The sequence below is a fragment of the Onychostruthus taczanowskii genome, unplaced genomic scaffold (genome assembly GCF_017590055.1).
Source record: "Onychostruthus taczanowskii isolate IOZ18803 unplaced genomic scaffold, ASM1759005v1 scaffold373, whole genome shotgun sequence".
Classification (NCBI taxonomy): Eukaryota; Metazoa; Chordata; class Aves; order Passeriformes; family Passeridae; genus Onychostruthus; species Onychostruthus taczanowskii.
The window spans coordinates 9453-26390 of record NW_024501160.1 but is presented as its reverse complement, the minus strand read 5'-3'; the positions used below and the strand labels follow the sequence as shown (position 1 = coordinate 26390).

Here is a 16938-nt window from a genome sequence, read left to right as displayed (position 1 = left end):
GGTTCAAAGGGGCGTTTTAGGGCAAAATGGTTTTTTGGTGAGAAATCTGGCAATTTTGGGGGATTTGAGGGTAAATTGGCAGTTCTGGGAGAGAAGGGGCAAATCTGGAGTAAAAATGGGCAATTTGGGGCAAAATGGCCAATTTTGGGACCAAAGGAGAAAATCGGAGGAGAAAATTGGGCAATTTTGGGCGGAAAACATAATTTTGGACTGAAAGGGGAAATTTGGGGTCAAAATGGGCAATTTGGTGTCAAAATGGGCAATTTTGAGGGGAAAATGTTAATTTTTGGATATAAATGGGGAAATTTAAGGTCAAAATGGGGCCAAAATGGTCAAGTTGGGGTAAAAAAAATGGCTGATTTTGGGGTAAAATTGACAGATTTGAGTTAAAATGGAGATTTCAGGGAAATTTGGGAGTAAAAATGGGTGATTTGGAGCAAAATGGTCAATTATTGGACTAAAAGGGACAATTTGGGGTTTGAAATGAGAGATTTGGGGGTCAAAATGGACAATCCTGTGGTAAAAAGGAGGAATTTGGGTTAAAATGGGAGGTCTAAAAGGGACAATTTGGGGTTTGAAATGAGAGATTTGGGGTCAAAATGGACAATTCTGTGGTAAAATGGAGGAATTTGGGTTGAAATGGGAGGGCTGGGGATGATTTGGGATCAAAATGGGCAATTTGGGTGCAAAAGGGTCAATTTTTTGGTCAAAACTGGAGAAATTTGGGTCCAAATGGGCACTTTGGGGACAATTTTGGAGTCAAAATGGGGAAATCTGGGGCAAAAGAGTCAATTCTAGACTAAAATGTAGAAATTTGAGTCAAAATTGGCTCTTTGGGGACAAAAGGTCTTTTTTGGGCTAAATTGGGGAAATTTTGATTAAAATGGGAAATTTGGGGGCAGTTTTGGGATTCAAGTGGGGAATTTGGGGTCAAAATGGCCAAATTTTGGACCAAAATACAGAAAATTGGGTTAAAATTTTGCTGTTAGGGGCAAAATTCTCTAATTTCTGCCTGACAAGGGAAATTCTAGGGTTAAAATGGGGGATTTGGGGACATTTTGGGGTCCAACTTCTCCCCTGCCCCCACTCACCCCTCCTCCTCCGCCACAGCCAAGCAGCCAATAAGATCACCAGGAGCAGCAAGACCACGCCCACGACGCCGCCAATGACCAATGGGAGGAAGTCGAACTCATCTGGGGGCGAGAAACCCCCTCAAAAAAGAAAAAAAGCTGGGTTAGCAAATACCCCAAAACCCCCAAAACTGACCCAAAATAAACCCTGGGTCAGCAAATACCCCAAAAACCCCAAAACCCCCTCAAAAAAAACCCTGGGTCAGCAAATCCCCCCAAAACCCCAAAACTGCCTCAAAACCATCCCAGAGTCAGCAAATACCCCAAAACCACCTCAAAAAAAACACAGCCAAGCAGCCAATAAGATCACCAGGAGCAGCAAGACCACGCCCACGACGCCGCCAATGACCAATGGGAGGAAGTCGAACTCATCTGGGGGCGAGAAACCCCCTCAAAAAAGAAAAAAAGCTGGGTTAGCAAATACCCCAAAACCCCCAAAACTGACCCAAAATAAACCCTGGGTCAGCAAATACCCCAAAAACCCCAAAACCCCCTCAAAAAAAACCCTGGGTCAGCAAATCCCCCCAAAACCCCAAAACTGCCTCAAAACCATCCCAGAGTCAGTAAACACCCCAAAACCACCGCAAAAAAACCAATCCCAGGGTCAGGAAATATCCCAAAAATCCAAAACCACCCCAAAAAAACCTGCAGGGTCAGCAAATACCCTAAAACCCCAAAACCAGCAAAAAAAACCAACCCCAGGGCCAGTGAATATCCCAATAAACCCCAAAACTGCTCTCAAAAAACTCTTGGGTCAGTGAACACCCGAAAAACCCGAAAACCACCCCAAAATAACCCCTAGGTCACCAAATACCCCAAAACCACCCAAAAAAACCCCCTGGGTCAGCAAATACCCCAAAACCCCCAAAACTGCCTCAAAACCATCCCAGGGTCAGCAAATACCCCAAAACCACCCAAATAAACCAATGCCACGGTCAGCAAATTCCCCAAACCCCAAAAACACCCCAAGAAGACCTCATGGTCAACAAATACCCCAAAACCATCCCAAAAAAAAGAACCCCAGTGTCTGCAAACACCCCATAAACCCAAAAACCACCTCAAAAACAACCCCTGGATAAGGAACTATCCCTAAACCCCCAAAAATACCCCAAAAAGAACTCATGGTCAGCAAATACCCCCAAACCACCCAAAAGTGTCCCCCAAAAACTCCTGGGTCAGCAAATTCCCCAAAACCACCCCCAAAAAGCCTCATGATCAGCAAATACCCAAAAAATCCCAAAATGACCCCAAAAAATAACCCTTGGGTCAGCAAACATCCCAGTAAACCCTAAAGTCACCCCAAAACAGCCCCATGGTCAGCAAATACCCCAAAAACCCCAAAACCCCCTCAAAAAAACCCTGGGTCATCAAATACTCCAAAACCCCAAAACCCCCTCAAAACCACCCCAGGGTCAGCAAATACCCCAAAAACCCCAAAACCCCCTCAAAAAAACCCTGGGTCATCAAATACCCCAAAACTGCCTCAAAACCACCCCAGGGTCAGCAAATACCCCAAAACAACCCCCAAAAAAACAACCCCAGGGTCAGGAAATACACCAAAAATCCAAAACCACCCCAAAAAAACTTCTGGGTCAGCAAATACCCTAAAACCCCAAAACCACCCAAAAAACCCAACCCCAGGGTCAGGAAATACTCCAAAATTTCCAAAACTGCCCCCAAAAACTCTTGGGTCAGTGAATACCCCACAAACCCCCAAAACCACCCCAAAAGAACCCTGGGTCAGCAAATACCCCAAAATCACCTCAAAACCCAAAAACCACCCCAAAAACGCTCCACGGTCATCAAACAAAAAAACTTCTGGGTCAGCAAATACCCTAAAATCACCTCAAAACCCAAAAACCAGCCCAAAAATGCTCCACGGTCATCAAAACACCCAAAACTCCCAAAACCAACCCCGTGGTCAGTGGGTGTGGTCAGTGGAGTGGGTGTGGCCATTTCAATGGATGTGGTCAATTGGGGTGCGGTCATTTGAGGGGGTGTGGCCATTTTATGGGCGTGGTCAATTTTGGTGTTGCCCGTGGGTGGGTGTAGCCATTTGGGGGTGTGGTCAATTTGAAGGGTGTGGCCATTTGGGCGTGGTCATTGGAGTGGGTGTGGCCGTTTTGATGTGTGAGGTCAATGGGTGGGTGTGGTCAATGGGTGAGTGGCCAATCAGAGGGGTGTGGTGGCTTAGGTGGGTGTGGCCAATGGGCTGGGTGTGGTCACTGTAGTGGGCGTGGTCAGTCAGTGGGGAGTGGCCACTGTGTGGACATGGACACGCCCTATGAATCCCAAAATGGCGCCTGCCCTTCCGCCCCCCCACCATTTCCCCAAATCCACCACTTTTCACCCCAAAATCCCCCACTTACCACTGACCACAACGGCCACGCCCTGACTGGGCGGAGCCTCCAGCCAGGCCCCGCCCACCTCCTCCTCCAACAGGCAGCTGAAATTCCCGGCCAATTCCGGAGAAATCCGCGGGAAGAGCAGCTCGGACCCATCCCCGGCGACATCACCGGTGACGTCATCGGCGTCGCCGAGGTCATCCGGCGTCACCTCGGCGCCGTCGCGGAAGAAGCGGAAGCGGCGCCGGAAGTCGCGGCGGGGCGCGGCGCAGGTCAGGCGCAGCCGGTGGCCGGCGGCCACCACGCCCGAGGGCGGCTCCACGGACAGGAGAGGGGCTGGGCACGGGTCTGGGGTGCGGGGGGAAGAAATCGGGGGGAAATCAGTGGAATTGGTGATTTTACAATTTGTGTGGGAAAAGGATGAAAAAATGGCCTCAAATTTTGGTGTTTTGGAGGTGAGAATGGAGAAGATGGAGAAGAATCATCTGGTTTTACCCAAAATCCAGATTTTTGTTGGTCGTAGGAGGTGCCACCATGGCCCTGCTTGAGTCGGGCTTGGATTGGGTCAAAAAGGATGAAAATTGACCCAGAAATTTAATGTTTTGGAGGTGGGAATGGAGAAGACGGAGAAGAACCATCTCTTTTCCCAAAATCTGGATTTTTGTTGGTCGTTGGTCACCATGATCCTGATTGGGTTGGGCTTGGATTGGGTGGAAAAAGAACTAAAAATGGCCCCAAAATTCAGGGGTTTGGAGGTGAGAGGAGGTGGGAATGGAGAACATGGAGAATATGGGGAAGATGGAGAAGAGCCACCCAGTTTTTTCCCAAAATTCTGATTTTTGTTGGTCATGGGAGGTGTCACCATGACCCTGCTTGTGATGCAACTAAACTCAACCACATCCAACCATGGCCCAACCAAATTCAACCCAACCCAAACATGGCCCAACCATACCCAACCAAACCCAACCACATCCAACCAAACTCAATCATGGTCCAATCAAACCCAACCATAACCAACCACACCCAACCAAACCCAAACTCAACCACATCCAACCAAACCCAATCAAATCCAACCATGACTCAACCAAGGCCCAACCAAACCCAGCCATGGCCCAACCACATCCAGTCAAGGCTCAATGAAACCCAACCATGACCAAACCAAACCCAACCCAATCATGACCCAACCAAGGCCCAACCAAACCCAACCATGATCCAACCAAACCCAACTACACCCAACCAAAACCAACCACATCCAACTACATTGAACCAAACCAAATCAAACCCAACCACGCCCTAACCAGACCAAACCCAACCCAACTAAACTCAACCACATCCAATCACAGCCCAATGAAACCAAAGCTCAGTCAAACCCAGCCATGAACAAACACAACCCAACCACACCCAACCAAACTCAACCACATCCAACCATGGCCCAACCAAACTCAATAAAACCCAGCCTTGACCAAACCAAACTCAATAAAACCCAACCTTGACCCAACCATATCCAACTAAACCCAACCAAACCCAAACATGTCCAAACCAAACTCAGCCATGACCCAACCACATCCAACCGAACTCAAACCAAACTCAACCTTGACCCAACCAAACCAAATCAAACTCAACCTTGGCCCAACCCAACCATGGCCCAACTACATCCAACCAAACTCAGTCAAACCCAACCATGATCCAACCAGACCCAGCCCAATTCAACTAAACTCAACCACATCCAACCACAGCCCAACCTAACCCAACCATGGCCCAACCAAAGCCAATCAAGGCTCAACCAAACTCAGCCATGACCAAACCAAACTACATCCAACCAAACTCAACCACATCCAACCATGACCCAAGCAAAGTCAACAAAACACAACCTTGACCCAACCACATCCAACCAAACCAAACCCAACCAAGGCTCAACCAAACCCAACCATGACTCAACCAAACTCAACCACATCCAACCATGGCTGAACCAAACTCAAGCAAACCCAACCGAATTCAACCATGGGCCAACCACATCCAACCATGGCCCAACCAAACCCAACCAGACCCAACTAAATTCAACCACGTCCAACTGTGGCTCAACTAAACTCAACCAAACCAAACCCAACCAACTTTGGCACTCCCACTTTGCCGTCTCCTCAACCTTCCCCAAACCCAGCCCTGAGGTGCCTCCACGCCCATCCCCTCGCCCGGAAATCGTGGATTTATCCCCAAAATCACCTTTGACAACAACCTGGATGGCGTCGCTGGGGTAGGACGTGATCCAATGCCCCTCGGTCATCTCCTCATAGCGGCAGCTGAAGTTCCCGGTCTGGTTCTGGTTGCTCCTCTCCACCCGCAGCCGGACGCCACCGGCTCCGGAATCTTCTTGGATCCAGTCCGTGACCTCGAGCTCCTCCTGGAAGAACCCAAATCGCCGCTCGGCAGTGCCGGGCGGGGCCGTGCAGAAGAAGACGAGGGGCTGCCCTTCCACGGTGACGCTGGAAGGCATCACTGTCAGGTTGGGTTGGGTTGGATGGTCTGATGGGAAGAGAAGACCCAAAGTCAACATTGGACCTCAACAGGGACAGATTTTGGGATAAAAAGGCCCCTGTTGGACCAAAACTCAACATTTTTGTCAACAGAGACAAATTTTGGAGTAAAAACACCCAACTGGGTGGAAAAGTCAAGGTTGGACCTCAGTGGGGACTAATTTTGGTATAAAAATGATAAGTTGGGAGGAAAAATCTGTGTTGGACCTCAACAGGATCAAATTTTGGGATAAAAATGCCCCCATCAGACCAAAACCCAACATTTTAGTCAAGAGGGATGAATTTAGGGGTAAAAGTGCCCAATTGAGTGGAAACATCAAGGTTGGATCTCAGCGGGGATGAATTTTGGGATAAAAATGCCCCTGTTGGACCAAAACTCAACATTTTGTTAATGGGGATGAATTTTGGGGTAAAAACACTCAATTGAGCACAAAAGTGAACATTGGGGCCTCAACATGGATGGATTTTGGGATAAAAATGCCCCTGTTGGACCAAAACCCAACATTTTTGTCAATGGAGATGAATTTTGGGGTAAACCCACCCAGCTGGACACAAAAGTCAATGCTGGACCTCAACAGGGACAGATTTTGGGATTAAAATGCCCCTGTTGGACCAAAACCCAACATTTTTGTTAATAGGGGTGAATTTTGAGTGAAAAAAGTCAACGTTGGACCTCAATGAGATAAATTTGGGATTAACTCACCAAATTGGGTTGAACAGCCAACATTAGGTGGAAAAGTTAACGTTGGCCTCAATGGGGATTAATTTTGGAACAAAAACGCTCAGTTGGGTGGAAAAGTCAGTTTTGGACCTCAAGAGGAGCAGATTTTGGGATAAAAATGTCCCCATTGAACCAAACCACTGATGGATTTTAGGATAAAAACATCGTCTTTGGTGGAAAAGTGAATGTTGGGTGGAAAAGTCAACATTGGACCTCAACAGGGACAAATTTTAGGATAAAAACTCCCCTGTTGGACCAAAACCCAACATTTTTGTCAATGGAGATGAATTTTGGGGTAAACCCACCCAGCTGGACACAAAAGTCAATGCTGGACCTCAACAGGGACAGATTTTGGGATTAAAATGCCCCTGTTGGACCAAACTCCAACATTTTTGTCAATGGGGATGAATTTTGGGGTAAAAATGCCAAGTTGGGTGGAAAAGTCAAGGTTGGAACTCAGTGGGGATTAATTTTGAGACAAAAACACTGTGTTGGGTGGAAACGTCAACACTGGACCTCAGTGGGCATGGATTTTAGGACAAAAATGCCCCCATTGGACCAAACTCCAACATCTTTGTCAATGGGGATGAATTTTGGGGTAAAAATGCCAAGTTGGGTGGAAAAGTCAAGGTTGGGACTGAGTGGGGATGGATTTTGGGACAAAAAGGCCCCCATTGGACCAAAACCCAACATTTTTGTCAACAGGGATGAATTTTGCCATAAAAACACCCAACTGGGCACAAAAGTCAACACTGGGCCTCCATGGGGGTCAAATTTTGGGCTAAAAACCCGCAATTGAGTAGAAAACTCAACGTAGGGTGGAAAAGCCAGCACTGGAGCTCTACAGGAACAAATTTTGGGATAAAACCCCCAAAACCCCCAACTCCAGGAGGTGCCAGCCCAAACCTTGGACGTTGATGAGCACGGCCTGGCTGGCCAGTGAGTAGAGTTTGTCGCGGCCGCGCCGGAGGACGCTGTAGGAGCAGGAGTGGAAGCCGCCGTCGCGTGGGCCGTCGATGATGATGGTGTGGACGAAGGTCCTCTTGGACGTCCGGACGTCGGTGGCCCAACCGGAGGTGCTGGTGAAGCGGAACCCTTGGATCCGGTCGCTGCTCGCCGGCGCGGCGCAGGCGATGGACACGGAGTCGCCGATGAGGAACCGCGGCTTGGGCGGCGTCACCGAGATGTTGGGGGCGGGGAGAGTGGGGTCTGGGGAGGAAAATGGCGGGGAAAAAGGCGAAAAATGGCCCCAAAAATTCCCTATTTTGGAGGTGGGGAGAAGATGGAGATGGAGGAGAAGATGGAGAAGAACCTCACAAATTTTCCCAAAATCCTGATTTTTGTTGGCCAGAGGAGGTGTCACCATGACCCTGCTTGGTTTGGGCTCGGATTGGGTCAAAAAGACCCAAAAATGTCCCAAAAATTCAATTTTTTGGAGATGGGAATGCAGAAGATGGAGAAGATGGAGAAGAACCACTAATTTTTTCCCAGAATTCTGGTGTTTTTGGTTGGAAGAGGTCCCACCATGTCCCTGCTTGGGTTGGGCTCAGATTGGGTCAAAAAAAGCCCCAAAATGGCCCAAAAATCATTATTTTTGTGCCTGGAAGAGGTGGAGATGGAGAAGATGGAGAAGAACCATCAAGTTTTTCCTAAAATCCTTTTTTTTTTTTTTCTTTAGAAAAGGATTCTCAGTGATCCTGCTTGGGTTTGGCTTGGATTGAGTCAAAAAGGCCTAAAAATAACCCAAAAATTCAGAGTTTTGGTGATGGGAATGGAGAAGATGGAGAAGATGCAGAAGAACCACCCAGTTTTTCCCAAAATCCTGATTTTTATTGTTTGGAAGAAGTTCCACCATGGCCCTGCTTGGACTGGATCAAAAATTCCTAAAAATGGTTGCAAAAATTGATGTTTTTGAGATTGAATGAGGTGGAGATGGAGAAGATGGAGAAGAACCTCAGAGTTTTTACCAAAATCCCAATTTTTTTCCCAAAATCCTGGGGGTTTTTTTGGATGGAGGAGGTTCCACCATGACCCTGATTGGGTTTGGCTTGGATTTCTCCAAAAAAGCCCAAAAATGGCCCAAAAATTCAGAGTTTTGGAGGTGGGGATGGAGAAGATGGAGAAGATGGAGAAGAACCACCCAGTTTTTCCCAAAATCCTGGTTTTTGGCACCCAACCCAACCATGGCCCAACTACATCCAACCAAACTCAGTCAAACCCAACCATGATCCAACCAGACCCAGCCCAATTCAACTAAACTCAACCACATCCAACCACAGCCCAACCTAACCCAACCATGGCCCAACCAAAGCCAATCAAGGCTCAACCAAACTCAGCCATGACCAAACCAAACTACATCCAACCAAACTCAACCACATCCAACCATGACCCAAGCAAAGTCAACAAAACACAACCTTGACCCAACCACATCCAACCAAACCAAACCCAACCAAGGCTCAACCAAACCCAACCATGACTCAACCAAACTCAACCACATCCAACCATGGCTGAACCAAACTCAAGCAAACCCAACCGAATTCAACCATGGGCCAACCACATCCAACCATGGCCCAACCAAACCCAACCAGACCCAACTAAATTCAACCACGTCCAACTGTGGCTCAACTAAACTCAACCAAACCAAACCCAACCAACTTTGGCACTCCCACTTTGCCGTCTCCTCAACCTTCCCCAAACCCAGCCCTGAGGTGCCTCCACGCCCATCCCCTCGCCCGGAAATCGTGGATTTATCCCCAAAATCACCTTTGACAACAACCTGGATGGCGTCGCTGGGGTAGGACGTGATCCAATGCCCCTCGGTCATCTCCTCATAGCGGCAGCTGAAGTTCCCGGTCTGGTTCTGGTTGCTCCTCTCCACCCGCAGCCGGACGCCACCGGCTCCGGAATCTTCTTGGATCCAGTCCGTGACCTCGAGCTCCTCCTGGAAGAACCCAAATCGCCGCTCGGCAGTGCCGGGCGGGGCCGTGCAGAAGAAGACGAGGGGCTGCCCTTCCACGGTGACGCTGGAAGGCATCACTGTCAGGTTGGGTTGGGTTGGATGGTCTGATGGGAAGAGAAGACCCAAAGTCAACATTGGACCTCAACAGGGACAGATTTTGGGATAAAAAGGCCCCTGTTGGACCAAAACTCAACATTTTTGTCAACAGAGACAAATTTTGGAGTAAAAACACCCAACTGGGTGGAAAAGTCAAGGTTGGACCTCAGTGGGGACTAATTTTGGTATAAAAATGATAAGTTGGGAGGAAAAATCTGTGTTGGACCTCAACAGGATCAAATTTTGGGATAAAAATGCCCCCATCAGACCAAAACCCAACATTTTAGCCAGGAGGGATGAATTTAGGGGTAAAAGTGCCCAATTGAGTGGAAACATCAAGGTTGGATCTCAGCGGGGATGAATTTTGGGATAAAAATGCCCCTGTTGGACCAAAACTCAACATTTTGTTAATGGGGATGAATTTTGGGGTAAAAACACTCAATTGAGCACAAAAGTGAACATTGGGGCCTCAACATGGATGGATTTTGGGATAAAAACATCGTCTTTGGTGGAAAAGTGAATGTTGGGTGGAAAAGTCAACATTGGACCTCAGAGGGGACAAATTTTAGGATTAAAAAGCCCCCATTGGACCAAAACCCAACATTTTTGTTAATAGGGGTGAATTTTGAGTGAAAAAAGTCAACGTTGGACCTCAATGAGATAAATTTGGGATTAACTCACCAAATTGGGTTGAACAGCCAACATTAGGTGGAAAAGTTAACGTTGGCCTCAATGGGGATTAATTTTGGAACAAAAACGCTCAGTTGGGTGGAAAAGTCAGTTTTGGACCTCAAGAGGAGCAGATTTTGGGATAAAAATGTCCCCATTGAACCAAACCCCAACATTTTTGTCAATGGGGATGAATTTTGGGGTTAAAATGCCTCATGGGATGCAAAAGTCAATGTTGGGACCTCAACCAGAACAAATTTTGGGATAAAATTCCAAATTGGGTGGAAAAGTCAAGGCTGAGGCTCAATGGGGATGAATTTTGGGATAAGAACACCCCAACTGGATGGAAAGTCAGTGTTGACCCTCAGTGGGGATGGATTTTGGATAAAAACGCCCTGTTGGGTGGAAAAGTCAATGTTGGGTGGAAAAATCAATGTTGGGGCTCAATGGGGAAGAAATTTGGGATAAAAACATCCCTGTTGGACCAAAACTGAACATTTTTTTTGTCAACAGGGATAAATTTTGGGTTAAAAATATCCACTTGGGTGGAAAAGTCAAGGTTGAAACTCAGAGGGGACAAATTTTGGGGTAAAAACTCCCCCGTTGGACCAAACCCCAACATTTTGGTCAATGGGGATGAATTTTGGGGTAAAAATGTCCAACTGAGTGGAAAAGTCAATGTTGGGCCTCAATGGGGATGGATTTTGGGATAAAAAAGCCCCCCTTGGACCAATACCCAACATTTTGGCCAATGGGGATGAATTTTGGGGTAAAAACTCCCCCGTTGGACCAAACCCCACCATTTTGGTCAATGGGGATGAATTTTGGGGGAAAAATGTCCAACTGAGTGGAAAAGGCAATGTTGGGCCTCAATGGGGATGGATTTTGGGATAAAAAAGCCCCCCTTGGACCAAAACCCAACATTTTGGCCAATGGGGATGAATTTTGGCACAAAAATGCCCCTGTTGGGCCAAACCCCAATGTTTTGATCAACTGGGACAAATTTTGGGATAAAAATGCCCAGTTGGAAACAAAAGTCAACATTGGGACCTCAACGGGGACGAATTTTGGGATAAAAACCCCCAGTTGAGTAGAAAACTCAACATTTGGTGGAAAAGTCAACTTTGGACCTCAATGGGGATGAATTTAGGCACAAAAATGCCCCTGTTGGGCCAAACACCCCACATTTTGGTCAATGGGGATAAATTTTGGGGTAGAAACACCCATTTGGGTGGAAAAGTCAATGCTGGACTTCAACAGGGACAGATTTTGGGGCAAAAATGCCCAATTGGGTGGAAAAGTCAAGGCTGGACCTCAAGGGGGATGGAATTTGGGATAAAAACGCCCAATTGATTAGAAAAGTCAACACTGGGTGGAAAAGTCAGTGTTGGGCCTCAGTGGGGATAAATTTTGGGATAAAAATGCCCCCACTGGACCAAAACCCAACATTTTTGTCAACAGGGATGAATTTTGCCATAAAAACACCCAACTGAGTTGAGAAAATGGGGATGGAAATTGGCGGAAAACGGGAAAAATTGGGAAAAATTGGGAAAAATGGGAGAGAGGAGGAAGCCAAGGAGGAGGAAGAGGAGGAGGAGTAGGGATGAAGGACAGGAAATGGGGGAAAAGGAAAATTGAAGGGAAATGGGGAAGAGGAAGAAGAGGAAGAAGAGTTGGGATAATGGGGGTGGAAACTGGAAGGTGGGGTTGGGATTTGGGATTTGGGGGGGGGAATGGAAATTTTGGGAAAACGGGATGGGGAGGAAGAGGAGGAGGAGCTGGGATGAAGGGCAGGAAATGGGGGAAAAGGGGAAATCTGGGGGAAAGCCGAGGATGAGGAAGAGGAGGCTCACCGAGGAGCGGGATGAAGCTCGGCTGCGCCATGGCCCTGTCCCCTCCCTGTCACTGTCCCTGTCCCCTCCCTGTCACTGTCACTGTCCCCTCCCTGTCCCCCCCGTCCCCTCCCTGTCACTGTCCCCTCCCTGTCACTGTCACTGTCCCCTTCCTGTCACTGTCACTGTCCCCTCCCTGTCCCCCCGCGTCCCCTCCTTGTCCCTGTCCCGTCCCGTCCTTATCACTGTCCCCTTCCTCTTCCTGTCCCTGTCCCCCCGTCCCCTACTTGTCACTGTCCCCTCCCTGTCCTTGTCCCCTCTCTGTCACTGTCCCTGTGCCTCTCTGTCCCCTCATTGTCCCTGTCCCCCCCGTCCCCTCTCTGTCCCTGTCCTTGTCCCCGTCCCCTCCCTGTCCCCTCCCGTCCCATCCTTGTCACTGTCCCTCTCCCTGTCCCCTGTGCCCTTCTGTCCCCTCCCTGTTACCAAAACCCAACATTTTTGTCAACAGGGATGAATTTTGCCATAAAAACACCCAACTGGGCACAAAAGTCAACACTGGGCCTCCATGGGGGTCAAATTTTGGGCTAAAAACCCGCAATTGAGTAGAAAACTCAACGTAGGGTGGAAAAGCCAGCACTGGAGCTCTACAGGAACAAATTTTGGGATAAAACCCCCAAAACCCCCAACTCCAGGAGGTGCCAGCCCAAACCTTGGACGTTGATGAGCACGGCCTGGCTGGCCAGTGAGTAGAGTTTGTCGCGGCCGCGCCGGAGGACGCTGTAGGAGCAGGAGTGGAAGCCGCCGTCGCGTGGGCCGTCGATGATGATGGTGTGGACGAAGGTCCTCTTGGACGTCCGGACGTCGGTGGCCCAACCGGAGGTGCTGGTGAAGCGGAACCCTTGGATCCGGTCGCTGCTCGCCGGCGCGGCGCAGGCGATGGACACGGAGTCGCCGATGAGGAACCGCGGCTTGGGCGGCGTCACCGAGATGTTGGGGGCGGGGAGAGTGGGGTCTGGGGAGGAAAATGGCGGGGAAAAAGGCGAAAAATGGCCCCAAAAATTCCCTATTTTGGAGGTGGGGAGAAGATGGAGATGGAGGAGAAGATGGAGAAGAACCTCACAAATTTTCCCAAAATCCTGATTTTTGTTGGCCAGAGGAGGTGTCACCATGACCCTGCTTGGTTTGGGCTCGGATTGGGTCAAAAAGACCCAAAAATGTCCCAAAAACTCAATGTTTTGGAGATGGGATTGCAGAAGAATGAGAAGATGGAGAACAACCACTCATTTTTTCCCAAAATCCTGGTGTTTTTGGTTGGAAGAGGTCCCACCATGTCCCTGCTTGGGTTGGGCTCAGATTGGGTCAAAAAAAGCCCCAAAATGGCCCAAAAATCATTATTTTTGTGCCTGGAAGAGGTGGAGATGGAGAAGATGGAGAAGAACCATCAAGTTTTTCCTAAAATCCTTTTTTTTTTTTTTTTTAGAAGAGGATTCTCCATGATCCTGCTTGGGTTGGGCTTGGATTGAGTCAAAAAGGCCTAAAAATAACCCAAAAATTCAGAGTTTTGGTGATGGGAATGGAGAAGATGGAGAAGAACCATCAAATTTTTCCTAAAATCCCTTTTTTTTTTTTTCTTTAGAAGAGGATTCTCAGTGATCCTGCTTGGGTTTGGCTTGGATTGAGTCAAAAAGGCCTAAAAATAACCCAAAAATTCAGAGTTTTGGTGATGGGAATGGAGAAGATGGAGAAGATGCAGAAGAACCACCCAGTTTTTCCCAAAATCCTGATTTTTATTGTTTGGAAGAAGTTCCACCATGGCCCTGCTTGGACTGGATCAAAAATTCCTAAAAATGGTTGCAAAAATTGATGTTTTTGAGATTGAATGAGGTGGAGATGGAGAAGATGGAGAAGAACCTCAGAGTTTTTACCAAAATCCCAATTTTTTTCCCAAAATCCTGGGGGTTTTTTTGGATGGAGGAGGTTCCACCATGACCCTGATTGGGTTTGGCTTGGATTTCTCCAAAAAAGCCCAAAAATGGCCCAAAAATTCAGAGTTTTGGAGGTGGGGATGGAGAAGATGGAGAAGAACCACCCAGTTTTTCCCAAAATCCTGGTTTTTGGCACCCTGACAATGATCTTGAGGTGCCACCAAGCCAGACCTAAAAATGGCCCTAAAAACGTCAAAAATGCCCCAAAATTCAATTTTGGTGGGGTTGGCCAAGGTGGAGATGGAGAAGATGAGGAATAACCCCTCAATTTTTCTCAAAACCACAATTTTTTTCCCCAAAATTCTGTTTGTTTTTTTTTTTTTCTTGGATGGAGGAGGTTCCATCATGACCCTGGTTGGTTTGGGCTCAGATTGGGTCAAAAAAAGGCCAAAAATGGCCAAAAAAAATTTTTTTTTTTTTGGACGTGAAAATGGAGAAGATCCACCCAGTTTTGCCCAAAATTCGGATTTGGAGGTTCCACCATGACCCTGGTTGGTTTGGGCTCAGATTGGGTCAAAATAGGGCCAAAAATGGCCAAAAAAAGGTTTTTTTTGGAGGTGAAAATGGAGAACCACCCAGTTTTGCCCAAAATTCGGATTTTTCTTGGGAATTTTTTGTTACCTGATGGCGTCGCCAGCGGGAAAAGGATCGGGAGAGAGGCTGGAAAAAAGGGAAAAATGGGAAAATTAAAGGAAATCATGGGAAAAATGGGAAAATGGAAAGAAAAGGGGGAAATGGGAAAAAATGGAGAAGGAAAAATTGGGAAAAGAAAGGAAATTAAAAATTATTTGTTAATTAATAATTAGGGGAAATGGAAAGGAATTTAAAATAAAAATAATTTTCAAATAAAAAGGAAATTAAAATAGTATTTTTAAAAGGCATTTTAAAAATATAAATAAAAGGAAAAAATTTGAAATATAAAAATATTTAAAATATTTCTTAATTAATAATTAGGGGAAAATGGAATTAAAGAAAATTGAAAAGAAATTTAAAGTAAAAATGATTTTAAAATAAAAAGGGAATAAAAAGAGATTTTTTTAAAGACAATAAAAATAAAATGATTAAAAAACTAAAAATAAAAGGAATTTTAAATTACTTTTAAATTAATAATTAGAGAGGAATGAAAGGAAAAAAGGAAAAAAAGGGAAATTGGAAGGAAATTAAAAATTAAAATAATTTTGAAATAAAAGGAAAGAAAAAGAGTTGGGATAATGGGGCGGAAATGGAAAAAATTGGGAAAAATGGGAGAGAGGAGGAAGGGGAGGAAGAGGAGCCCAGGAATGGGGAAAAAATGGAAATTTGGGGAAAATGGGCAGGGGAGGAAGAGGAGGAGGAAGAGGAGGAGGAGCTGGGATGAAGGGCACTGAAATAGGAGAAAAAATGAAAAAATTGGGAAAAATGGAGACGGAGGAGGAGGAAGATGAGCCCAGGAATGGGGAAAAAATGGAAATTTGGGGAAAATGGTCTGGGGAAAAATGGGATGGAGGAAGAGGAAGAGGAGGAGGAAGAGTTGGGGTCATGTGGATGGAAACTGGGGTGGAAAAGGGGAAAAACTGGGAAAAATGGGAGAGAGGAGGAAGAGGAGTTGGGATGAAGGGCAGGAAATGGGGGGAAAATGGAAAATTGGGGAAATGGAGAGGAGGAGGAGGAGGAGGAAGAGGAGGAGAAGGAGGAGGAAGGGTTGAGATGAAAGGAGGGAAAATGAGGGGGAAAAGGAAAAATCGGGGGAAAAGGGATGAAGGAGGAAGAGGAGTTGGGATGAAGGGCAGGAAATGGGGGGAAAAGGGGAAAATTGGGGGAAAATGGAGAGGAGGAGGAGGAGGAGGAGCTGGGATGAAGGGCGCAAAAATTGGGGGGGGGGAATGAGGAAATTGGGAAAAATGGGGTGGAGGAAGAGGAGGAAGAGGAGGAGGAAGAGTTGGGATAATGCGGATGGAAACTGGGGGGATGGGAAAAATGGGAGAGAGGAGGAAGAGGAGTTGGGATGAAGGGCAGGAAATGGGGGGAAAAGGGGAAAATTGGGGGAAAATGGAGAGGAGGAGGAGGAGGAGGAAGAGGAGGAGAAGGAGGAGGAAGGGTTGGGATGAAAGGCAGGAAAATGAGGGGAAAGAGGAAAAATTGGGGGAAAAGGGATGAAGGAGGAAGAGGAGTTGGGAAAAGGAGCCCAGAAATGTGGAAAAAAGGAAATTTGGGGAAAATGGTCTGGGGAGGAAGAGGAGGAGCTGGGATGAAGGGCAGGAAATAGGGGAAAAAATGGAAAATTATGAAAGGCAGGAAAATGAGGGGAAAGAGGAAAAATTGGGGGAAAAGGGATGAAGGAGGAAGAGGAGTTGGGAAAAGGAGCCCAGAAATGTGGAAAAAAGGAAATTTGGAGAAAATGGTCTGGGGAGGAAGAGGAGGAGCTGGGATGAAGGGCAGGAAGAGGAAGAGGAGGAAGAGGAGGAGTTGAGAAAATGGCCATGAAAATGAGGGGGAAATGGGAAAATTGCAGAAAATGGGAATGAGGAGGAAGAGGAGGAGGAGGAATTGGGAGGAAGGGCGGGGAAATGAGGGGATAATGGGGAAAATTGGGAAAAAATGGGTTGGAGGAGGGAGGAGGAAGAAGAGGAAGAGGAGGAGTTGGGATGAGAAGCGTTGAAAAAATGGGGATGGAAATTGGGGGATGAAGGG

General features: G+C 47.1%; 1 protein-coding gene across 1 annotated transcript in view; it reads right to left on the bottom strand.

Moving 5' to 3' along the window:
- Positions 1 to 1404: 1404 nt before the first annotated feature.
- Positions 1405 to 16938, bottom strand: part of LOC121339770 — a 24216-nt gene continuing 8682 nt past the window's right edge. Inside the window, exons 2-6 of the mRNA XM_041411861.1 lie at positions 14890 to 14928; positions 12993 to 13295; positions 9491 to 9790; positions 3500 to 3823; positions 1405 to 1520 (exon numbers count right to left, since the gene is read on the bottom strand). Of these exons, the coding sequence (XP_041267795.1) occupies positions 1405 to 1520; positions 3500 to 3823; positions 9491 to 9790; positions 12993 to 13295; positions 14890 to 14928 (1082 nt within the window). The remainder of the gene's footprint in view (positions 1521 to 3499; positions 3824 to 9490; positions 9791 to 12992; positions 13296 to 14889; positions 14929 to 16938) is intronic.